General features: G+C 40.0%; 1 protein-coding gene across 5 annotated transcripts in view; it reads right to left on the bottom strand.

Annotated features, from left to right (window-relative positions):
- LOC127410828 (ral GTPase-activating protein subunit alpha-1-like) overlaps nt 1–25,484 on the bottom strand; it is a 91,495-nt gene that overhangs the window by 50,191 nt on the left and 15,820 nt on the right. For 2 of the 5 annotated variants that reach the window (XM_051646028.1, XM_051646029.1), the window contains exons 7-27: nt 25,279–25,394; nt 24,112–24,250; nt 23,776–23,984; nt 22,688–22,933; nt 19,970–20,140; nt 18,466–18,582; nt 18,183–18,331; nt 17,636–17,759; nt 16,720–16,957; nt 16,250–16,414; nt 11,852–12,028; nt 8,103–8,227; nt 7,489–7,702; nt 7,224–7,400; nt 6,756–6,908; nt 6,296–6,489; nt 6,080–6,178; nt 5,296–5,451; nt 5,042–5,170; nt 4,772–4,897; nt 1,847–1,905 (exon numbers count right to left, since the gene is read on the bottom strand). In XM_051646028.1, the coding sequence (XP_051501988.1) occupies nt 1,847–1,905; nt 4,772–4,897; nt 5,042–5,170; nt 5,296–5,451; nt 6,080–6,178; nt 6,296–6,489; nt 6,756–6,908; nt 7,224–7,400; nt 7,489–7,702; nt 8,103–8,227; nt 11,852–12,028; nt 16,250–16,414; nt 16,720–16,957; nt 17,636–17,759; nt 18,183–18,331; nt 18,466–18,582; nt 19,970–20,140; nt 22,688–22,933; nt 23,776–23,984; nt 24,112–24,250; nt 25,279–25,394 (3,283 nt within the window). Of the gene's footprint in view, nt 1–1,846; nt 1,906–4,771; nt 4,898–5,041; nt 5,171–5,295; nt 5,452–6,079; nt 6,179–6,295; nt 6,490–6,755; nt 6,909–7,223; nt 7,401–7,488; nt 7,703–8,102; nt 8,228–10,735; nt 12,029–14,387; nt 14,529–16,249; nt 16,415–16,719; nt 16,958–17,635; nt 17,760–18,182; nt 18,332–18,465; nt 18,583–19,969; nt 20,141–22,687; nt 22,934–23,775; nt 23,985–24,111; nt 24,251–25,278; nt 25,395–25,484 lie in introns of all 5 variants that reach the window. The other 3 variants (XM_051646030.1, XM_051646027.1, XM_051646026.1) reach the window with 3 other exon arrangements.

Below are 25,484 nucleotides of genomic sequence, written 5' to 3'. Positions count from 1 at the left end.
GGGCAATACACAAAAGGTCATTGCAAAAGAGGCTGGCTGTTCAAAGAGCTCTGTGTCCAAGCACATTAATAGAGAGGCGAAGGGAAGGAAAAGATGTGGTAGAAAAAAGTGTACAAGCAATAGGGATAACCGCACCCTGGAGAGGATTGTGAAACAAAACCCATTCAAAAATGTGGGGGAGAACCACTACGCACAGACGTATGCAAGACATGGGTTTTAGCTGTCGCATTCCTTGTGTCAAGCCACTCTTGAACAACAGACAGCGTCTGAAGCGTCTCGCCTGGGCTAAAGACAAAAAGGACTGGACTGCTGCTGAGTGGTCCAAAGTTATGTTCTCTGATGAAAGTAAATTTTGCATTTCCTTTGGAAATCAGGGTCCCAGAGTCTGGAGGAAGAGAGGAGAGGCACACAATCCATGTTGCTTGAGGTCCAGTGTAATGTTTCCACAGTCAGTGATGGTTTGGGGTGCCATGTCATCTGCTGGTGTTGGTCCACTGTGTTTTCTGAGGTCCAAGGTCAACGCAGCCGTATACCAGGAAGTTTTAGAGCACTTCATGCTTCCTGCTGCTGACCAACTTTATGGAGATGCAGATTTCATTTTCCAACAGGTCTTGGCACCTGCACACAGTGCCAAAGCAACCAGTATCTGGTTTAAGGACCATGGTATCCCTGTTCTTAATTGGCCAGCAAACTCGCCTGACCTTAACCCCATAGAAAATCTATGGGGTATTGTGAAGAGGAAGATGCGATATGCCAGACCCAACAATGCAGAAGAGTTGAAGGCCACTATCAGAGCAACCTGGGCTCTCATAACACCTGAGCAGTGCCACAGACTGATCGACTCCATGCCACGCCGCATTGCTGCAGTAATTCAGGCAAAAGGAGCCCCAACCAAGTATTGAGTGCTGTACATGCTCATACTTTTCATGTTCATACTTTTCAGTTGGCCAAGATTTCTAAAAATCCTTTCTTTGTATTGGTCTTAAGTAATATTCTAATTTTCTGAGATACTGAATTTGGGATTTTCCTTAGTTGTCAGTTATAATCATCAAAATTAAAAGAAATAAACATTTGAAATATATCAGTCTGTGTGTAATGAATGAATATAATATACAAGTTTCACTTTTTGAATGGAATTAGTGAAATAAATCAACTTTTTGATGATATTCTAATTATATGACCAGCACCTGTATATATATATATATATATATATATATATATATATATATATATATATATATATATATATATATATATATATATAGAGTCTACGCATATATACAGACACACAATATTTTATAGCGAGGAGGAGGAGGAGGAAATGGGATCAGAATATGTCATGAGCCAGACTTGAACTTGCAGTCGAACTTGAGCACATAATTCAATGTGTCGGAGCACGTGCCATAATCACTCGGCCACAGCTCTGACGTTTTTAAATGTTTAAGTCTGTCTCCTGTCTATCCCTTCTAAGACCCAAGGCTTTCCAAAAACACCCAAACTTTTTCTACAGGGAGTTATGGGGGCTTCTAAAGAGCCCCATTATAATCCACTCTAATCTTACTAAGATCTGGATTACTTTAAATGACACTGTTCCTAATCTGTCTAGATATGACCAGACACATAGTCCTGCACTGATTTGATCACTAACCAAACCACCATCATGTACAAAGTTATTAATCTGTCTGGCACGGGGCTTGTTTGCTTTAACAAAGGCAAATCTGACAAGGTGCATGCACTGACCTGTTATATTAAATTGTATAAATTGCTAAAAAAGTGGGTGGTCACTGTTGAGCTCCTTCAACCTCATGCTTATGTAAGTGTTCATGTTGTGTGTTTGGGCTTGCACCTTGCTGGGGCAGAAGGCTCATCTCTGGCAGAAGTCAAGATGTCCTTGATTATGTGCTCCTAAAACAGGCAAAAAAGAAAAATACAGATTGACTCTTCATTAATACATAAAATTTATCTAAATAAATCTGGACTGGAAAATATCAGTTGCATCAAAATCTTGTTCAGAAAACTGGCAACATCCTGATACAGATCAATTTCATTCCATCTAGTGAGTCAGATTATACGACACCCATTTCTTTGCCTCATAGACTTAGCACATTCACACACAGAAAAATACACTTTCCCACCAGAGACACAGATGCACAGAGCGAGATAATGCAGACAGACAAACAGATAATGATCAGATACAGAGCAAACCGCTCACAACAGACACAAAATTTGACATAAAACCAGCAATCTGGCAACTCTGGACATGACATATCCAACCATCTGGAAAAGAAGCATCTGTGCACACACACACACAGAGGAAGAAGACCATGTTAACCACAGTCTTGTCATTCATGGCCTGCTCCTGGTTATCAGATGCCATCATGTGAATTTCTACATGCGAGAGACAGACACCACCTCGCATGGCATTAGCTCCTTACCGTCACTCGGAACAACACGGCAACACAATAACAACATCCCTGTGGAGCCTGCCTCAATGCTGCCTGCATTACAGATTAACCATTAGCACATTAGTGCCGGCAAGAACAATTACAGCGCATTTCCATGCATTCTAAACAACCAAGGGAGCAGCATACATTCAGCTACTTGGATCTTCATCACGGCAAGCAGTGGATCAGAGGTTAAACACAAGCTACAGATACGAGCACGTCAGGAAGTCCTGATTGAAGGTAGGTGGTCAAATGTAATAGCATGAAATTTCAGAGATTATTTTGAATAAGGATGTTCAAAATTGTATACTTTCTCAGTCACTATTCAATTTCATTGTATAGGGAAAAAGGAGCAACAAAAGTCAGTGGTGACTAAGGCCAACATTCTACCTAACATCTCCTTTTGTGTTCCATGGACGAGAGTAAGGCATAGGGGTTTGGAACCAGGGACTAAAAACAGTTGAAGGAAAGAAAACTAACGAAATTTTTTGCAGAACCTAACCGAAAACGAGAACTAAGTCATTTTCAACTGTTCCGGAGTGAAAACATTGTTTTCAAATGCTGGTAATCGGTTATAACCAGTTAATTGAGTTCCAATAATGTTTTCATGAAACCAAAGGCCAAAGGGTTTATCACTGTAAATTTTTCATCAACTACACCACCTCATGTTGCCTGAAAAAATAAAACATGTGCTTTGATCCTGAAGAAAACCACTGCATCACACAATTAATTACCAGTTGTGGATGTCGAATTATGATAAATTCACAAAGTAAAATCAAAAGATAAATAAATAAATACAATAAAAATGTATTGTGAAGACAAATGAGAATAACTAGCTTAATAAACCATAGTCCAGCTTAATAGACAGTATCTCTATGGCGTTATAATTCTCTTAAAGGTCATGAACACATGCATATCATGCGAGCGAGCATCTGTACTGGATGTGAGAGCGCGAATCTCTCTGCTCGCACACGGACTTACTATACGTTCCTCTATGAAATCTCCCTGCTCTCTTTCAGAGAGTGCGTGTACGATCAAAACCGGTCATGTGGGAGACCTGGGTAGCTCAGTGGTAAAAGACGCTGGCTACCACCCCTGGAGTTCGCTAGTTCGAATCCCAGGGCGTGCTGAGTGACTCCAGCCAGGTCTCCTAAGCAACCAAATTGGCCCGGTTGCTAGGGAGGGTAGAGTCACATGGGGTAACCTCCTCGTGGTCGCTATAATGTGGTTCGTTGTCGGAGGGTCGTGTGGTGAGTTGAGCACGGATGCCGCGGTGGATGGCATGAAGCCTCCACACGCGCTATGTCTCCGTGGCAACGCGCTCAACAAGCCATGTGATAAGATGCATGGGTTGATGATCTCAGACGCAGAGGCAACTGGGATTCATCCTCCGCCGCCCGGATTGAGGCGAATCACTACGCGACCACGGAGGACTTAAAAGCGCACTGGGAATTGGGCATTCCAAATTGGGTGAAAAAAAAAAACAAAAAAAAAAGTCATGTGCACTCACAAATCAATCATAAAGCAATATAGCTCTGCCTTTGTTCATTTATACATATATTCTGCATCTGTAGACGTGTTATATCGAGAAAGAAACAAACCGGAGTTTGAGGAATCAACTCGCCACTTGGCCAGTAACGATTTCAAGAAATGCAGTATAATACATGGTTAAATGCGTATTGAATAAGAATGATATTCTGATGATCGCTGATGAGACGTGAGCAAATCAAATGACATATACGGTCAACTAAGAACATCTGTTGCGACTCACGTCTTCTGTCACCACAGTGGAAAACATAGCTGCACGCAAATCCGAAAATGTGGAACAAAATCACCACGTTCAACATGATATCGGGACGTCGTGTCTTCATGTGTTTGTATTTGATTAACACAAAGACTGGCTCATGTGATGTGATTTTATCACAAATAAAGATGAAAAAAGTTAAATAATCCCGCTGTCATAAGGACAACAGGTAGGCTATTTTCTTTTTTTATATATATATATATATATATATATATATATATATATATATAAAAATAACACAAAATACTGTTTCATATTATTAATAGAAATATTTATTGCCAAATATTTATCACTCATCCAGTGTATGACGCATTGCTGAATGAGTCTGTCAGACTGAATTTAAGATTATTGATCGTTATTGGTGAATTGCTCCGATCAGATATATTTCTTGAAGGGTATTCATACAGGATGCATTCCTGCATCCAAAACAACTGGATGAAGCTCAGTTAAATGGTACAAAATGCAGGAGTCTCTAAACTTATTTTTAAAAGTTTGTGTGGAATCCTGGAATAGGATATGATACCTTGACATCTGTGAATTTTGTCATGATGATGTCGGCTGTTGTGGGGTGCAGGGCAGAAAGTTCCTTGTACAGGTTTGGGAGACACACCAAGGAACCCAACAAGATCTGAGCCTCTACCCGAGGAGCCTGAGGGAGGAGATGTAAGAATGAGAGTGCAGCACATATGCATTCATTGAACTATGGCTGCAATTACTCAATTAACAAAGTTACAGATGGATATTTGGGTGTGTAGTGACATTGATATCTGGAAACAGTTTGCTGGTTTCTCACATTCAGGGATGAGCTGGCAGTCACACGGCTCGCTGCCACGATGAAGTCCAGTATGAGCATAGTGGCTCCAGGAAGTCCAATCGAGAAGAAGCGTGGAGAGCAGTGCTTGATTATGGTGTTCACAATGTCCTGTGAGACAAAACTAAACAACTTTAAAAACTCAGTCAAATTACACACACACAATTACATTTGTACTTTTATACATGAGTCCACAGACATATAGAGGAATATACGGATAGCACACAAACTCTAACCTGGTCTTGGTGAAGCAGGCCAGAGTGCATAATGTTGTAGAAGTGTGTGAGAAAGTCAGAGTTTGGAGAAACATCCTGTCTCCTCTTCATAATCTTACAAATGAGCTTATAGGCGTGGAGTTTTCCTTGTTTATAGCGTTCACCCAACATAGTGGCCTGCAAAGACAGAATGACTGATTAAAACCTTTACCAACAGATACCACATCACAGACAAATACAAGACAAAAAAACAACAACAACAACAACAATATTTTAATCTGTTAAGAATGTGGTTATGCAGCTGAAAATAGAGAATGTAATGGGAGGAGGTTAAGACTAGATAGACAGACAGACTAACGGACAGACACTTCATTCTTTCCATGAGGGACAATGAAAAGTAGATAGATCAATTGACAGATGGATAGAATGAAAGATAGAAATACATACAGAGACAGACAGATAGAACAACATATTTAATGCCAGACAGAAATATAGAAAGACAGACAGAACGATAGATAGATAGACCGATATAACTATAGAACGATAAAATGACAGATGGACAGACTGACAGAATGAAAGATAGAAAGACAGATACAACGACAGAATAGTAGATCAATCAACTGATCAACAGAATGATAGTTTGATAGAATGACTGATCGATAGATACACCGATACAACGACAGAACGATACAATGATAGATCGATAGACAGACAGAACGATAGCTCGATAGATAGACAGATAGAATGGCAGACAGACAGACAAACAGATAGATTTACTGGAAAAGGTAAATTACAAGGAACTCACTTTGAAAAGCCAGGGAGTTAGAATCCGCAAGGGTGGAATCAGATCAGGCAGGGGTGGAGACGACTGGTTGTCAAGCGAGATCCCAAGATTGTCTCTGACCTACAGAGATGGAAAAAACAGACACACAAGGACGTTCTTTTCAGTACAATCTGATTATCAACTGCACTGTAAATCATTCTTCGAGAGCACTCAGTGTGTGTGTGTGTGTGTGCTCACCTTGGCCAAGTTCTGCCAGAGTTCACAGAGGTAGTCAAAGACCTGTGCGTGGATCTCAGGGTCCTTGATGGAGTTGACATCTCCCAGGATGCCTAGCATTCTCCTCCACATCACTGTGGCAATGTCAGCGTGCCAGCCAGTCAGAGTGCCTCCAGCCATCACACTGCAGTCCTCTGTTGGAAACTCGCTCGTTTCTGAAAGGCGCAGATAGGCATTACAGGTTATTACAAAGATTTCAACATATCAGAACAAAACAGATAATACACCAGCTCAAATATTATTTGACAAGTCTGTCTAGTATAGTACGCAAGGGGAATAAATCTTAATTCAACTCAAGCGGGACAACAAACAGGAAATCTTTATTGCAATACTTATTAACACGGTGACAGTGTGAAGTTTTTCCAAAGTTGCATATACACCCCTGGTAGTGAGCAACTTCTCTGAGCAACTGGGACATTACCGAGGTCATCAGGGGTCTGCAGGACGGAGTGGTGCATTTTCTCATCCAGCTGCAAGTCTTTATGCTGGACATGTTCGGCTGTTAGTGTGGCAGGGGACGGCGTCTGTGATCGAGAACCTCCTAGCGAGTGCATTGGGGACGCGCTCTCTGAACCTGGGGAAATATCAAGGGCATCATCTCACAGCTATCAACACAGAGGCATTTCACAGCACATTGGATCTTGTTGGTGGTGCAGCTGTTAAAGCTTAGTAACCTTTTGTTTACCAGCCCTGGTTTGATCTCCAGGACGAGCAAGCAATGGGCTTATTTTGGCCTTTAAGGAAAACACACAACCTAAGCTGCCCCAGAGGGATGGTCCTTGTTCCACTTACCAACTACATCACACTTTTGGAGAAGGACAACCTTTCAGATACCACCCTAGATCTTCAACCACTAGGCCACATAAGGTATGTGAGTAAGAGAATGTACCAGTAATGGTGACGGTGTCAGCAGATAGGCCATGCTGGCTGAGGCTGCTGGTCTCTGAGTCAATATGCAGTGTGGTGAGGCTAGACAGCTCCTGTTCCTCTGCGGTGTGCCCTGCTCCTCCCAAACTATCCTGATCCACCGAGCCCAGAGCACACGACTCAGGAGTGAAACTGAAATCTGTAGACCAATACACACATTGTCAGCCTCAAAACACAGCCTTATGGATTGTCTCTTTCAGCTCATTTAAACATGTTAATGCACTTACTTTCAAACTTGTTGTCATACTGAAACGCGTTGAAGGATTCTGATTGGCTGTCTGAGCTTACGAGGTCACTTCCACTGGCGCTGGCTGGTGAAGTCCACTCAGAGGGCACACCAGGATCGTCTGCAGGTCGTGTGGCATTCTGACGGTTCAGGAGCTCTGGCAGATCTTTGGGGATCTCAAGACTGCCTGGGCTACTGCCACGCCTGGTCATGCCCTGATAGTGACAAACACATTGACAACACTGATGTCTATGGTCTTATTATGTTTGATACATTTGTGCATGTTACTTGAAAGAAAATGATTAGTTATTCTAAAGGTTTACTTTTATAATCAAAGTCATCAAAATGTAAATACAATGTTGATGTATAAAATCAGGTCCCGCCCTACTGAATATTCTGTTGCACTCGGAATACCGTCACATTGCAGAAGTTAAGTGTGTTGCGAATAGCTTTTCAAGTTGTCTTTAAATTCTTGAATACTTAATTAGCAGGCCCCATGTGTGCACAATTACATTTCTGGACCAAAATGAATAACTCTATTATTTGAATGTGTTACGATTGAACAGAAGCATAAAATGGTCAGTTAATCAAAGACACTGTGTAGTGTAGACGTACAGAGGTTCCCCTGGCTCTCAGTCTCTCCTGGATGAACTCATCCATGAGGTCGCTGACGTTTGGGTTGCTGCTGCCAGCATCATTGGACATGGGCCTCATTTTTGGTGACAGCTCATCTTTATTGGCTATGTTACAGATACACAACAGGCACAAAAATCCTTGTCAGTAACTTAGAAGAGAACAGAGGATGACACTGGCCATACAGAACATACAGTGCAAGCACAAATGACCAAGTAGAGTGGCATGTACTGACTGATTTCCTCTAATAGTGACTTTTGCATCTGTCTACAACTCTTGAAAATAATTCATAATTAGTATATTTAAGTTTGGGGACAGTGAGTAAATAAATTCAACTTTACAATAGTGCCATGAGTTTTTTTTTCTCAAGCTTTAGTTTCTTTTTAGTATCTTCTTTGACATTCACAATAGTAATTGATTTAAAGGCATTAATTACAGTACATTGTGACCACCCATTAAAATTAAATTGGTAGTTGACATGAAAATTTCAAGCAATTTCAGCAGTGTCCTACAGTGTGTCTAGATGTTGAATAAAAACGGTTCATGGAAAAGTTCATAACTATATCAACTACCTACATCATAAATCTCTTTGGTAGGAAAGCAGTTATTACATATACATTACTGTAAAAATGAATAATCCTGGGTGTGAACGATAGAAAAAGCTTGCCAAAAACGTTGTCACAAATCTACGACTTCAAGCCTTCAAAATGTTCTTGTTATAATTAGAATGAGGGGAGAAAAAAACTCAGCACTACTGTTCTTGAAACACAATAGAAATCCTTAAACATAAAACAATAAATAAATAAATAAATAAAAAAATATACTTAACCAGAACACAAAGAAAAAACAAAATCCATAATGGAAGCCAACCACAAAACTGATTTCATCCAGTGAAGCGATGCAGTTACTCACCCCAAACAGAGACAGACAGAAAGACAGAGAGAGCAAACCCTGGAAGTCCAAACCTAGGAGTTAGTGAGCCTTTATGGCGACTGTGGTTAAAGTGAGATAGCAGTCAGTATGTTAGAGGAGCCACCCACAGTAAGAAAAGACAGCCTTCATCTCAAAAAGCAGAGTTAGGGAGCACTGGTTAAACACCATGGCAGCTCTCTGATACAATGCATGGTGGAGTCTGTGTCTTGAGCTTTGTATACTCCTAGAGGTCTAGGCTGCATTTCCCAAAATAACTGCAAACTTAAGTTGATCATAGAGACAATTGCCGCCAATGACCTCTTCGATCTACTTAGGTTTATGATGCTTTTGGGAAACGCAGCCTTGGTTAGTTCAGACTACAAGCTGTGACTCAAGTTATGATGGCCTGATTTACTAATAGCTTGCACAATCAAACTGTAACACTGAAAAAATATTTTCGCCATCACAAGACAAGGCGAACCCTAACACAGTACTCTTCAAAGGGAAAGTGCTGCCCTCTACTGGCAATTAAGAAAAAAAAAAAAAAAAAAAAAGTGCCTGCAACATAAACTAAGAAAATTCATTGTTCAAATTAAGCTCTGTCAACCACATATGTGCCATTATAACCAGATTACAGAGACAAAAATGTTGACTCAATTTGTGAAAACAAACAGAAATCGTGTTTACAGTTATGCACTTACAATGAAAGTTTAAAAGCAGAAATTAGCATTTCGAATTTTTGATAAATTGCTTACATTTTTTTCATGCAAAAACATCTGTAATATGAGCTTTGGTGAAGTTGTCTAGATTGGTCTTTTAGCCGTGGATCAATTTTTTATAGATGATACTTCCTGTGGGTGGAGTTTACTAACTCCTGTGGGTGCTCCATTACAAAGTGCTTTAAGGACAATTTTGTCACTTCATTTTGTGGTATCCTTGTACTTATGCAAAAGTTACCAGTTAACTGGCTTTACATGGTCTTGACATGAGTTGAAAGATTACAATTTTGCTATTAAAGTTAGTAAGCAATTTTTCACTGATCTCCAGTTTTGTCAGTATACTTCAAACTGTGCATTTAAATTATTATTCTGGTGCAAAGAGCACTTTAGATTTCCATTGTAAGTGCATTACTGTAAATGTGATTTATGTTTGTTTTTACAAACTTATTGAGAGCATGATACAGATATTGTCAACAGAGCTTAACTTGTGTAGAAATAACTTGTATATTTCCTTTGGCTGGATATTTTCTGTATGCTGAAATGACAATATTAATAATCACAGGTTAGAATACATAATATTAGATTAGAAAACATCTGTTCATCTCTTCAGATTCCAGATATTAAGTGTGTGCAAATGTGAATGTGTAAACATGTATGTTTATGTATGTGAGAGATTGAGAGAGGGTGGGGGGGTAGGCATGAGGTCGCATGCAGCATCCAGGGGAAGAGGGGCAGCAGAGATTAGGTCCCAGAAGCTTGAGGAGGAGGGGAAGCCGTCCCACAGGTGGGGGACCGTTGGTATTTTGGGAGTCTGTTTTTTGGAATTGAGCTACTTGAAAAGAAAATACAAAAAGAGGCTTCAATTCAATCCGCATTCAGCAAAAATCAAACAGTCACAAGAAAAGAAAAAAGGGAAACCGGATAGGTGCATTTTTTCATGTCTTCCAAGTTGTGAGAGGGAAATCAAGCCTATTGAGTGCTCACCTGAGGTTTTTCTTCCAAAATAGCCCATTACGTGAGCGTACAGGTCCTTCAGGTGTGCCTCAGTGGCGGGTGTTTTGCCTTGGCGCTGGGGCGACACCGCCTGGGCCTTGGGTTTGGAGAGAGCATGAACCATAGACTTATACACCCCACCCAACAGCGCCACCTGCTGCTGCCGTGAGGGGCTACACCCTGATTCCTGAGATCTGGAGCGGGAACCCCGCGGGCGGAGAGACGGGCGGCTGAGACGGCCACGTCTAGCCCCGCTGATAGAGCCTCGATCCCGCTCCACAGTTTCGCAACAGGCGACCCCTTCCCCCACGCCCTCTCTGACCTTCGCCGCTGCCCCACTTCCCCCAACCGAGTGGCTGCTAAAGTGGCCGAGACGGCGAAGCCGTGTCTTCCAGTGAGCCTCTTTGGGATCCAGGGGGCTGTGAAACTGCACAGATTCCGTGGACGGGCGGAAACTGACGTGGACCCCACCACTGTGTCGCTTTTTGGGGTCAGGATTGGAAAGCTTAGGCCTCGTTGCAAGCTGGGATGGCGGTGGGCTGGGTTCGCTTTCGCTAGCCCTGTCCGTAGCATTCTGACGGTGTAAATGTGTGGCTTTCCTGCCCTCTACTAGACCCTCCGTACCAGAACTTTTCTGCGTAAGACTCAAATCCCAATCGCACTGCTCTAAGCACTCGTAAAAACACTTCTCGCTTTGTTCCATTTCTCGATCCCATTCTAACACCCAATCCCCACTTCCCCCGAACGGCACTTGTCTACTATCTGCACCTGCCTCAATTTTCTCTCCAAACACCCCAAATTTGCCTACCATGTCCTCCCTGCTACAAAACTCCCTGAAAGTGCTGAAGACGTCCTCCATGCCTTCTCCATCGATCTGATTGGTCTGGGCTGCAGCTGGACAGGACCAATTAGGGATAAAGGGGGGTTGCTGCCCTGGCATCTGGCAGAGATGGTCATAGATGCTTTCGCCCACCTCCAGGGATGCCTGGCTGTCAGGGGGTGGGTGTGGGTCAGTGAACTGGTGTGGGGACGGTGAGCAGTGGGGGGAGTTGACGGTGGTGGTAAACTGGGTGGAGTTAGAGGGACTGTCAGAGACAGGAACTGCACCTTTGACCCGCTCAGCGATGAAGGGCTCTATGATGTCAGAGGCGCTGCTGCTACGGGGCAGAGGGGGCTGTTCCAGGTCTCCGGAGGTGGAGAACACCTCTGATGATGGAGTTTCCTCACTTTGAGAACAGTGACGAATACGCGGCCCTCGCGGGGCCATAGGAGGTTCCTCCATGTCTAAACATGAAGAGAAATGACAATCAGCATGTGCTCAAGGATACAAGAAGTGTGTTTATGCATAGATACCTTTTGTTAAAAGGAACAATTTACCTAAGAATTAACCTTTTTTTATCATCATTTACTCAATTACTTAATGTTGTTCCAAACACATATGACTTAGCCTCAGTCACCATCACTTTCATTGTACAGAAAAAAATGCAATGAAAGTGAATGCTGGCTGCGGCTAACATTCTGCCTAACATCTGGTTTAATGTTCCACAGAAGAAAAAAGTCATACTGGCTTGGAACAACAAGCGGGTGATAAAATTATGAGGGCGGGGGTGATTAAATTATAACAGCATTTAATATTTTAGGTGAACTAGCCCTTTAAGTAACAAGCAATTCAAGTGTATAATTTTAATTTCAGATACCTATAAGGTGATGTAAAGACCAAGTAGGTATTATAATATTAACTGATCCATGTACAACACCACTGTACATGCTAAAATAGATTCATGATCAAAACACAAAAAATAAACACAAACTGAAACTCATTTTTTCCATTTTGTTATTTCACCCGATAGAAATCTAACCATCCAGACAAACATGATAGCAAAAAAATGCAGACAAAAGGTAAACTTCTAGAGTGTTTTTCTCAAAAGATCTGGGTGTGAAGAGGGGTTATACTGTACTATACTACATAAAAGTACAATACAACTCTACCACTAAATAAAAATAAAAAAAAATGTTTAGAGGTGAGGAAAAGTGCAAGAGGAATAATACTACAATTCACAAGGATAAAGAGACTATCAGTCACAGATACAAACACACAAGAGGGACTCAAAAGGATCACTGGGTGAATCTCATGATGAAATGCCCAGGTAACATCCCCCCAAGCCCAAAACAATATATATTGCATATAAATGAAGCCAATTATTAGGTCAATTTTTGCATTGTGGAATAATTTTCATGATTATTAAGCACATTTGCCCACCTAAAATCTCAGTACCATAATGCAAGAAAAAAAGTATTTGTATTACAGTAATGAAACTGATTAAAATCAGCATATATTAAATTCAGTACCACAAACACTGTTATAAAGCATACTTTAACAGTACTATATAAATTTAAAATAATTATATATTTATTTGCAAGAATTGATTTAATTCTCTCGAGAAAGAAAAACCTTTATTGCTTTAAAAATAGTCTTCATTGTATTTATGCAAAAGATTCATATTTCTTTCCTTTTTAATTTTGGGATGATATCTGACCAGGACGTTTCTTGACAGTTTACACAGGCCACATACACACCAATATGTTTTTAGTTGAAAACTCTCTTTTCTTTTTCCTTAAATCGTTGTTTTCCAAAGTATGCACTACTAAAGAGAGTTTTCAAAAGTCTCCATTTTATGGGGAGGAAAACACTGTTCCAGTTTGGATGAGATGTGTAAATTTAGCAAAATCAATGTGTTTTCTAACAAAAACATATTAGTGCAGATGTGGCTATAAATTCACCCTGTGAATAAGCAACTATAAATGCATAGAGCAGCCTTCAAGCAATAATGAATGAAAAGGACATAAAAAAAGTCTTGCACATTTCACTCACACAAACACATTCAAGTCTATAGAGAAAACCACTACACATACAAATTACTAGGTCTATTAAATAAGAATAACTATGGCTATGTTCAGACTGCAGGCAAATCGGATTTTTTCTCAAATCAGATCTTTTCAGGCAGACTGTCTGCACTATTAATTGCAAGTGATCAAATCAGATTTGTGCTTTCAGACATAACCAACCTATCAGCATGGGTTGCTTTGGTAATTACATAGGCGTACCCACGTGACGATGCTTTCAAAACAGATGCGGGAAAAATGGAGGTGCATCATTTCGCTCTCCAAATAAGCACCCTGTGCAGAAGTCCTCCGTCGCACAAGAAAAACTCAGCGATGGAGGAGACTTGTAAATATTGTGATGTTCCGTGCTGCAGTCACCAATTTTTTATGTCATCGTTGTGTGTCGCGTTAAGAGTGACGCAGAAGACCATTTGAAATCCGATTTGAGATTGCATAGATAGCATTTGAAACCACCTCCCTATATGGTTTGAATCAGATTCGGAAAAATCAGATTTCATGTGTTTTTTTGCTGTCCAGACTATCAAAACTCATCTGGATACAATCTGGATATGCAAAAAACAGATTTTTAGTGGCAGTCTGAACATAGCCTATGTATACACAATACCTAAAGGAGCAGGTAGGGAATGCTTTCTACAGGAAGTGCACATATGGACACACATACTATAAATACACATGCACAATCATGGGCCGTGGACTCAGTCAGAGTCGAGAGTGCCGATACGAGTGTAAAGGGCTCTACCTGACAGCTCGTCAGCTAGGGGAGTGAGGACAGAGTCAGGCAGTAGAGGGTGTACAGGGTGGATTAGGACAGGTGCACTTTTAGCACTGCGAATAAAGGCTGAGGACAGCAGACTGTCCCCCGTAGAGCAACTACGCAGAGCTACAGCACACACACACCCAGAGAGAGAAAAAGAGAAAAGACAACAAGAAGGAAAGCGAGATAGAGAGGAAAATGGGGTAGAAAGAGATACAAGGAGTGATGGACGAACAGAACAGGAGGTGTTTGGGAAGAGAAAGACATGTTGAAAGAGGGAAGAGGAAAAGAGAGAGAGTGATGGCAGAAAGCAGTGAGAGTGGAAGTAAATAAGTGCATTTGCTTTACGTAATCCAGTGCATGTCAAAACAGCACTGACTACATACACAAACATCATATTTTGAAAAATCTAGAATTAATATTCATGAGGAGAAAAAATGTATAAAAGAAGCATGCCATTTGTTACAGACAATCCATCATGTTCTGATTGCAGAGTCAAACTGCAGGAACAAAGTGTTTTTTTAGCATAAGGCTACATCCCAATTTGTTTTCTATCCATACTATTACATAGTATGTGGGATTAGGGATATAGGGTATTTCTGCATCCCAAATAAGAACACTGAAAATAGTAAGTGAAAGAGCTAGGATGGTACACTACTTATGTACAACTACTTTTCAAAATATCTTCAATGTGTGCTTCCTTACATATTTTTGAGCTACTATTGCCCACAAGTTGGGACAATTGCCTTTCAACTTTTTTCAGTTGAAGTGACAAGAAATGTGATAATGTTAATGGTATAGTTCACCCAAACATGATGTATATGGCTCTCTTTCTTCTGCAGAACACAAACAAAGATTTTTATTAAAATATCTTAGCTCTGTTGGTCCATACAATGCAAGTGAATGGTGATCAAAACTTTGAAGCTCCAAAAAGCACATAAAGGCAGCATGAAAGTAATCAATACGACTCCAGTGGTTTAATTCATGTCTTCTGAAGTAATCCAACTGGTTCTGGATGAGAACAGACCAAAAAGTAACTCCTTTTTCACCGTACATCTTGCCATTACAGTCACAATCATGATTTCCAGCTCAATTAAACTTCCTAGTGCTTTAGCATGTGCAGAGCGCTAGATGGTACCAGGAAGTGTAATCAAGCTTTAAATCATTATCACCAAGTAGACTGCTGATGTCAAGACTTGTAGTGAAAAAGGAGTTTCATCTTGGTCTGTATGGATTACTTTTATGCTGCCTATATGTGCTTTTTGGAGCTTCAAAGTTTTGATCACGTGCATTGTATGAACCTACAGAGCTAAGATATTCTTCTAAAAATCCTTGTTTGTATTCTGCAGAAGAAAAAAAGTCATAAACATCTGGTATGGCATGAGGGCGAGTAAATGATGAGAGAATTTGCATTTTTGGGTGAACTATTCCTTGAAAGTTAAGTATTTCCTTAAATTTATCATTAATTTAAATATACTTTAACACAAACTGGACAAAAAGATGGAGTCTGTGGTACTAAGACACAATTTTATGAATTTTTTGTATGTTCCTGTACTATTGTTACTACATACTCAAAACTATGTACTTTCTGGTGATTATTGAAGTGCATACTAATAGTGCAAATGTAGAAGTATGCAGACTGGGGTGCAGCCCAGTAAATATCTCAAGGGGTGCACATCCTTGTAAATATCTCATCTTTGCTCATGTTTATTTATTTTTTGTACCAGGGTAACAGAGTCATTCAGATAAAAACACCATCCAAGGCTGTGCCATTTAAAAGTTCTTGATTAAAATAGCTTTAGATTGACAGGAAGAGAGAAGAGGAGGGGTCTGGTATCCAGACTCACCCACTGTCTTCTGTCTGACGATGTTCCTCGCCTTCTCAATGCCAGGTGAGCCAGCTGTGGTGGCACTGCGCTGTCTCATGGCAGTTGCTTGGCCTGGTGGGTCTCGACTCCAGCCTTTGGAGAACGACCGATCCACAGCGATTTTCTGCCCCTCATGGGCACCACCTAGATATTACCAAAGAAATAAAATATATCACTTATACATATGACAGTGAGGGAGGGCAGTTGGTAAGTTGCTTTTACACTTGATACATTTGTTTGAGTCCGACCCCAAATTCAGCTGTTCCCCCTCACCATTCACAAAATGTTTACAGAATGCTTTCTTCTCCAATATGAGTACCACCATAGGTTGTTTATCATGTTGACAGAAAAAAAAATCTTTAACAATGTTCACTTTGCTTTGATTTTGTTGCTTTGATCAAACTTGTCTGTGTGCATGTGTGAAAGTATTTTATATTTAATAAACTCACCTTTGCCTTTGTGTTTCTTCTGTTTCTGCTCACTGAGTTTGTCCAAGGGTAGCTCGTTCAGGTCCAGGCTATAAAGGTTGCGTGCTAATACCTTGGTAAGTGTTTCCATGGTGAGGGACCATTCGGTGACCAGCTCTTCCCAACAGGTAAGAGAGGAGAGAACAGACAGCAGGTCATCCCACAGCTCTCGAGAGATGTACACGTTCAGATTCCCTTTGATCCAGGCCACAATCAGAGTCTGACCGAAGAGAAAGACCACACTGAGTACGAACTACTGTAGTAGCAAAGTACTCATATCTACTTGCTAACACTGGTGTTTTAAACAGGTTTCCAGCATCAAGTATGTGAAAGCAAAATACTACACAATGCAACAAAATTTGTTCAATGAGACTATCAGAACATAATGTTTAAAATACAGCTGTGTGGAGGAGGATTTTGGACCAATGACATTTTACTGTGGGCAGAGTTAACCAGCACAATAAAAAAAAACCAAAAAAAACAAAGAGAGACACATTTTTCTTTTCTCGCAGACATGGCTGCAAGAGATTTAATTGCATTTGCATGCTATAAATGGCAATTCAAAGGGAAAACACATCACAAAAAAAAAAAAAAAAAAGAAGATTAGCCTAATTTTTATTACATATTTGTATTATTTATTAAACTTATTTATATAACCCAAGGGGACAAATAAGTAAACTCATTTCCTGTATTATCCTTTCCTTTTTTTGTACTATTGACAGTGCTATCAAACAAGTTTTATACCTAGACATTACAAGATTAAGCGCTAATGATGCATGACATCTGAACAATCTGGTTTGGCTGTCAAAATTGATTAGAGTTTAACTACATCAAAATTTGGATGCTGTAAATGGTGACTTTTGCTCGCTGGCTGTTGTGCTGTGTTGGTGGGTGGCACCTGAAAAATGGCCCCAGCCAGTCGGCCTGATAAAGTGTTACTCTTCTTCCCATGAGGCATGATGGACGGAGGCCTCTTCATCACACACTCTGTTACTCTCAGCAACACCAACAGGATCTGCTCCCTGAGACACACACACACACATTTATAATTCATTATAAACCAGAGTAGATTCCAGAGAGACTAACAGCATTCACAATGCATTTAACTTCTGTAATGTGACGTATTTCAGAGTAAAACAGGATATTTTGCAGTAAATATTCTAGGGCGGGCTAAGATTTTATCCATTGACATGTGATTGGATTGTGAAAGCAGGCTATGGTATTTTATTGGTAAATCTTAATATTCCCAGCACACATGACCTTGATTTATATCAGCAGAAAATTTGTTTAAAAGGAATTTCAAATTTAATACATACTGATGACAATTTTGATAACATACTGATCATTTCTGAATAGTTTTCTTTTTTCATTATGTGCACTGTTCATTTAACGCGGTCTTCACTTAACTCAACTCTGATTATACTGATTTGATTCAGTGGTCATACCAGGTCTTCTGGTTCATGGTTTCATGCATGACCAGACTGCGGTATATGTTCAGCACACGCTTGCACATGTCAACATGTTCTTCCAGAAGTGACTTCAGCTCATTGGCTGCCTCCAGAAGGAAGACGTTAGAGGAGTTGGTGATGAAAACCTGTGAGGAAGGGATAGTGACGAGTAGATGAGACTACAGTGTAAGCAATTATCACAAATGTTCCACTAAATCGGTGTCTGCATCACCAAGAGAACAAGTAAAATATGACATGTAAGGGCTAGGACTGTGGTTACCTGTAGTGTGGCCTGGACACCAGCATGCACGTTGTACTCCAGGACTTCAGTGTCAGATGATTTACTCCTGCACCAATTAGGGTTTCGATTGCGAACGGACACATTGAGACCCATATCCTACACACACACACACAAACATTTTACAAATTGATCCAGGTGGTACACAACAGCAAAGTACCTTTACAGGTTACTGGCACCCACACTGCATTTCATCTTGGAGAACTTTACTGTATAACGTTCTGGGTACGGATTGAGATTACATAGATTCATAATCCTCAAATCCTTGTGTTTCTGGATTGTTCAAACTGAGGCAGGCAAAACACTTCATAATAGACTAAACAAAAAGCATTCTCGGGTAAATAGGTACAGCAGTCTGTTTCGAATGATAGACAATAATTACGGCTAATAACTAATATTACAATCAATATTTAAAATGTATACAGTTTTGCCTGAATTTTTAATTATTTAAAATCATAGCAAATAAAAAGACAATACGGTTTCAAATGGAAAGAATAGGTCCCAATATTATCACCTTACAACAACAAGGGGGACAATTAAAAATGTGTCCTGATACTGGCCAGTACAGATATGGACACAAATGTATCTGATGCAAAGAAACTACACTGCAAAAAAGCATTTTTCTTAATAAGTATTTTTGTCTTGTTTTCCAGTAAAAATATCTAAATGTTCTTAAAACAAGATATATTTACTTAACAAGCAAAATAGAATAAGATATCAAGTGTTGTTTTCAGAGAAATCTGACAAAATTTAGAAACTTTATGCTTAAAACAAGAAAAGAAAAAAAACCTGCCAATGGTGTAATAAAAAAAATAAAAAAACAATTGGGAACTCCCCAGTTTGGAATGCCCAATTCCCAATGTGCTTTTAAGTCCTCGTGGTGGCGTAGTGACTCGCCTCAATCCGTGTGGCGGAGGACGAATCTCAGTTGCCTCTGCGTCTGAGACCGTCAATCCGTGCATCTTATCATGTGGCTTGTTGAGCGGCATCCACGCACAACTCACCACGTGCCTCCCAAGAGCGAGAACCACATTACAGCAACCACGAGGAGGTTACCCCATGTGACTCTACCCTCCCTAGCAAACGAGCCAATTTGGTTGCTTAGGAGACCTGGCTGGAATCATTCAGCACGCCCTGGATTCAAACTCGTGACTCCAGGTGTGGTAGTCAGCGTCAATACTCGCTGAGCTACCCAGACCCCCAAAAATAAACCGCCTTTGAAATAAGTTCTTACCCACTGGTAAATATTTTGTTCTTGTTTTAAGCATGAACCTCACTATTTAGTTCGATTTCTTTGGAAATTAGACAAAATATCTTATGCCATTTTGCTTGTAAAGTAAATTTATCTTGTTTTAAGAATGTTTACATATTTTTACTAGAAATCAAGACAAAAACACTAATTAAGACAATTTTTTTTTGCTGTGTAGGGACCAGGCTGAAAGGCAAAATGTGTAATAACAGCTTCGACATTCTTCTGTTGTCTCACCTCTTCCTCTTTATCAGCTCCTTGCTCATGGGTGGAGTCCAGCTGGCCAGAGAATCGGTCTTCCTCTGGTTCTCTCATAAACACGGGCTTATCCTGGAGCGAGATCCACTCCTGATACACCCGCACCACCTTACGCATGGCTGCAGCCTCACACATGGGCAACAGAAATGCCTGCGGAATTTAGCACATTCTTTTGCAGTCACAGACAGAATCAGTGTATAGATAAAAGCATATACTTCGAGATCAGTGACTAAAGACATGAGATTTTTTTTTTGGCTGCATAAAGCCTCTTTCCTATTAGTAGCTCTACAAGCTAAAGAGGTTTACGGCTTGTGGACTACAGTGGAAATATTTTTGGGCACTTAAGGGATAACAAATCCCAGGCAAGGCCAACACTTTGCAGAGGACAGAAGAGCTGGGTTCAGAACAGTTCCATTCTTAAAAAACCTGGAGCCAAATGAACTTCATGACGCACAGTTCTGTTGTTAACGGTTCTGGAACAATTTTCTAAAAAAGGGGTTAGTTCACCCAAAAATAAAAATTATCTTATTATTTACTCACCCGCATTCCATCCCAGGTGTGTATGACTTTCTTTTTTCAGCAGAACACATTTGAAGAAAATAGAAAAATGTCTCAGCTCAGTAGGTCCTTAAACTGCAAGTGGATGGTGATCAGACCTCTGAAGCTCCACAAAGCACAGACAGTCAGCATAAATGTCATCAATACGACTCCAGCTGTAAAATTAATGTCTTCAAATTAACAAGTTCACGTGGTCTCTAATGTGACGTATTCGCGTTGGCATGTTACGGACGTAATCTCACATTTTTCTCTCAGTTGAGACATCCAGCATAAGCACACAAACGCACAATTGTGAAAAACAGACACACACAAATACAGATCTAAACCAAAACCAATTATACTTCTGTACAGCGTTCCTCCTACTCAGTTGTAAACAGCGCTGCCCTTCTGGGTGTGTTGCACATGTGTCAGTTCTCGCGTGAACATGCCAACGCAATTACGTCACTCGCGCATACTGCTGCTGACAGAAGCGATGCTTTATATTTAAAAAGTACTTAAATATTGGTCTTTTTCGCACCAAAAGCAATTGTATCGCTTCAGAAGACATTAATTTAACCGCTGGAGACGTATCGATGATGTTTATGCTGACTGTCTGTGATTTTTGGAGCTTCAAAAGGTCTGATCACCATCCACTTGCATTTTAAGGACCAACTGAGCTGAGATATTTTTCTATTTTTCTTCAAATGTGTTCTGGTGAAGAAAGAAAATCATACACATCTGGGATATCATGAGAGTGAGTAAATGGTGAGAATTTTCATTTTTGGGTGAACTATCCCTTATTATCCCTACTTTACTAGTAAAAAAGCAAAAAGTACCCTTTGCAATCCAGGAAGCACATTTAGAAATTCCATTATAGTGAAAGTGTGGCTTATGAATATTACAGTGTATATGAGACACACCAATGTTGCATGGTTCCTTGAGCTTCTACTCACATAATCTAATTAATATTAAATGAGCCAAGCCTTCCCCACAAAAGGTTTCTTAAAGGTGCTATATGTAAGATTGACAACAAGCGTTTGAAATGGGTACTGCAGTCCAAATTCAAAATATTGCAGAGTTGTCTCCCCTGCCCCAGACTCGAAGCTCATGCGGGTTGCCAGAATGTTGACACGTAAATTAGTAAACTCAGCATCCGTTTTAAAGGATTTCTGGGCTTTAAGCTGTCTCCATCTTCCAAAGACATCTCCAATATTTATCCTTGTTTTACTACGCCTCTGGTCATGGTGGTTTTTAGACAGATGGTGAGGATTTTTAGGTCGGGTGGAATCTGTTATCTCTGATCCAGTTCGTTTGTTGGCTTCCATGGCTACAGCACGCAGTGTTGTTTGCCTGCAAACTTGTTCAAATCTGGCAACCCGGTGGTGTCGAAATACTATTGGTGAGCGGGCAGTGGGCGGGATCACACAGGCCAAAACATAAACAGAAATTCCAGCCTGGAATGGAAATTTCAAAAGTAGAATATACTCGCTGTAGCACTGCTATCGGAGAAGCCAGTATTTCAACTTAGCATGTTTCCTAATTCTCTAATGACATATTATGGTCATTTTATGATTTAGTACAGTAAAAATATTACATACAGCACCTTTAAATTCAAAATCATTAAATTCCTTACAGTTCCCAACTACAAAGGTTAGAGACTGGGAGATTAGTGATATGCCTTCCCCTTATGTCAGTTCCAACTCAACCAACAGCCTTGACAAAAGATAATGCATATTTTCTGTTTTCAATTTGTTTCTGTATTCTGAGTAAACGGTGTAAAATGTGTTCATGTTTGCTATTTTGTGCATTTCTTTTTTGCCACTGTATTGTGTATATCAGCATTATTTCGGCCACCCTGCCCTTTAAATGTTGGTTTGCCACTATTTGAGAACTTCACAATGTGGAACAGAAGTGTCCGTTCATGTTGAACATGCACTTTGGCGGAACTGTGATGTTCGGAAACATAATTCCTCTTTATGAACACGTAACAAATATACATCTCACAATAGGACACAGAAGTCCCTGACAACAGAACAATGGACCACTCTTATCACTTCTTCAATATGGCTCAGACTTCTTTCTCTTTATTTGATGTTTAGGTTTGTTAAAGTACTTAAAGTTCCCCTTATGTAAAGCTCTTTGTCCTCTTGGGTGAGTTACCTGACGAAAGATCTCTGTGATGAAGTTGACATTGGTTCTGGAGGAGCACAGGACACGTCGGACAACCTCGATATCGGTGAGATGTTCCTCATCCATGCTGCAGAGACTGGAGGAGCTGGGTTCTCTTTCCGTCAGCGTGCTGGTGTTGGAGTGCGACTGCTCGGGTTCACTAGCACCCATCCCATCCAAACCATCTGGTCTCGGGCCACCATCCTCACTACGTGCAGCTAGGCCTGCCGCTGCTCTCTAAAACAGCCCACAGCATCGCGAAAGTGCGTTAATAACATGTTCAGCTATTTGGATGCTGCTGAATTACTTAACAACTTAAAGAAATAAATTTAAGGAATAGTTCACCCAAAAATGAAAATTCTGTCTCAGATGTATATGACTTTCTTTCTTCTGCAGAAACACAAACTGAGAAGTCCATACAATGCAAGTGAATGGTGACCAAAAATTGGAAGCTCCAAAAAGCACATAAAGGCAGAATAAAAGTAATCAATTTGACTTCAGTGGTTTAATCCATGGCCAAAATATAAGTAATATTTCACTATTAATTTTTTACATCAAAGCAGTTTCTTGGCTCAATCATGATTTCAAGCTTGATTACACTTCCTAGAACTTGACTCATGCGCAGAACGCTAGATGGCACAAGTAAATGTAATTGAGATTGAAATCATGATCTCCAAGAACACTGCAATGGCAAGATGTACAGTGGTCACCATTCACTTGCATTGTTTTTACCTATATTGCTGAGATGATATTCTAAAAATGATGAGAGATTTTCCATTTTTGGATGAAATATTCCATTAAAGTCCTATAATTTATTCACCCTCATGTCAAAACCTGTATTACTTTCTTCCGTATAACACAAAATATTTGGCAGACTGTAAGCCTCAGACACTATTCACTTTATGGAGGAAAAAAAACAAACAAAAAAAACAGGTGGAATGAAACTGAATGGTGACTGTCTCTAACATTCTGCATTCTTTTTATGGAAGAAAGACAATGCATACAGGTTTGGAACGTCATGACAGTGAGTAAATGATGACAGAAGGGGTTCAATGAAACTTGTACAGGTATTTTGTGACCTGGATGTTCTTTGGCACGTTTTCGCCTTCTATGCCAGGGATGTGTGTTCCTGTGTTGGGCCTGGGCTCCAGCCAGAAGGAGACCAGCCAACGGATAAATATGACTCTGGCATTGAGTAAGTTCTCTTTAGTGCAATACAGGGCTTCATTGGTCTCTGGGTCTCTTTTAACAACTATGTAGTAAGGCTTTGGTCTCATGGGTGGAACATCTATTATAAAACAAGACACAAATCCAAATGAGACCTGGTGTTGGCACAGCATAAATAGTTTAATATCCTCAATATTTTATTTTTTTACTTTCAAATAAAGGAGGACTGCATTGTAATATAGTCTTACCAAGAATAGGATTGTACAAACTGGTCTCCTTGGAGAAGTTGGGGAAGATATGGGGCAGGTAATACTTTTTGAAATTGGTGAACAGGAAGGCGAAACCCTTCTCGTGATTCTCCTTACACTTCCACTCAAGACTTTTGGCCTGTATTAAAACAGAGCACAAGCCAAGCTGAGAACAGACAAAGCAGCCTGATTGTGTTTCGTGAAAGACAGTGGGTCAGTGGAGTCAAGCAGTGCGTGGTGCTACTGTACGTGCAGGGGGTTTAGAACTGGGCGATATAGCTAAAATAATATACAGTATATATATATATATATATATATATATATATATATATATATATATATATATATACACACACACACACACACACCAATATTTATGTATTTGCTTTGAATTAAATTAAAAGGATATTTTAATTTAAAAGGATATATATATATATTTTTTTTTAAACAGAAGATCCATAATTTTAACCAAATCAATTGTTATTGCCAGGTACATTTAAAATTGTTTCACTGATATCCTAAAATGTAGGCTGATCATTTTAATTTATATCATTTCATTTATATCAATATAACGATACATAGTAATAAACAGCATATATTACTAAAACATATGCAAAAAATGCCACATGAGAGTTTTGTGAACATTTTTAAGTGACGACACCAACAAATTATTGAATCAGTTTTAAATCAATTTGATTAACAGTTTGAACTGATTCACAGAAAGGAACTAAACTTATCAAATCTAACATTATGTTTTCTTTGAAGTTTAAACCATAACCCTTTCAAACTCAAGTTACAAGAATAAGAAAGATTGCAAGACTAGCATAATAACAGGGACTTCAAAAAATATAAACGGCAAATAATCAAAATCCCATTAAAATCATTATGTAAGTCATGTCGCTTGATTTTATATAGCCAGCAAACTCATCACGCATATATTCCAAATATGCAATATATCGGCCAGTCCTAGTGTGAAGCAGAGGAACAGGGCAGCCAATGAAGTACCAGGGAGTGTGAGTGTCCAAAATTCAATTGTAGCAAGGGTATCTTGCATCAACTGCATGCAGATCAGGGGTCTGTGCCGTATAAGCTTGCTCTAGCAGGTTTGGTGTTGGGTCTGCGCCAGTCATGTTAGCATCAGCAGCGTTAGTAGGAGGAGGGGAGTACCTGGTTTACCATGTATTTTAGTAGAGCCTCCAAGAAATATCCAGTGAGATCCTCCTGGGATTTATCTCCTGATTGGGGAGGCACCAGTGGACTGATTTCCTCTGGAGTCACTTGAGCTGCAAGAAAGGACAGAAAAGATACTGCTGAAAGGGGACTTAAAAAAAATATTTGTGCACTTTTCAAATTTCAAAAAGTTCTATGTACTA

Source organism: Myxocyprinus asiaticus, chromosome 20 (assembly GCF_019703515.2).
Source record: "Myxocyprinus asiaticus isolate MX2 ecotype Aquarium Trade chromosome 20, UBuf_Myxa_2, whole genome shotgun sequence".
In the NCBI taxonomy this organism is placed as follows: domain Eukaryota; kingdom Metazoa; phylum Chordata; class Actinopteri; order Cypriniformes; family Catostomidae; genus Myxocyprinus; species Myxocyprinus asiaticus.
The sequence above is the reverse complement of the archived record's forward strand: the minus strand, read 5'-3'. Positions and strand labels throughout refer to the sequence as shown.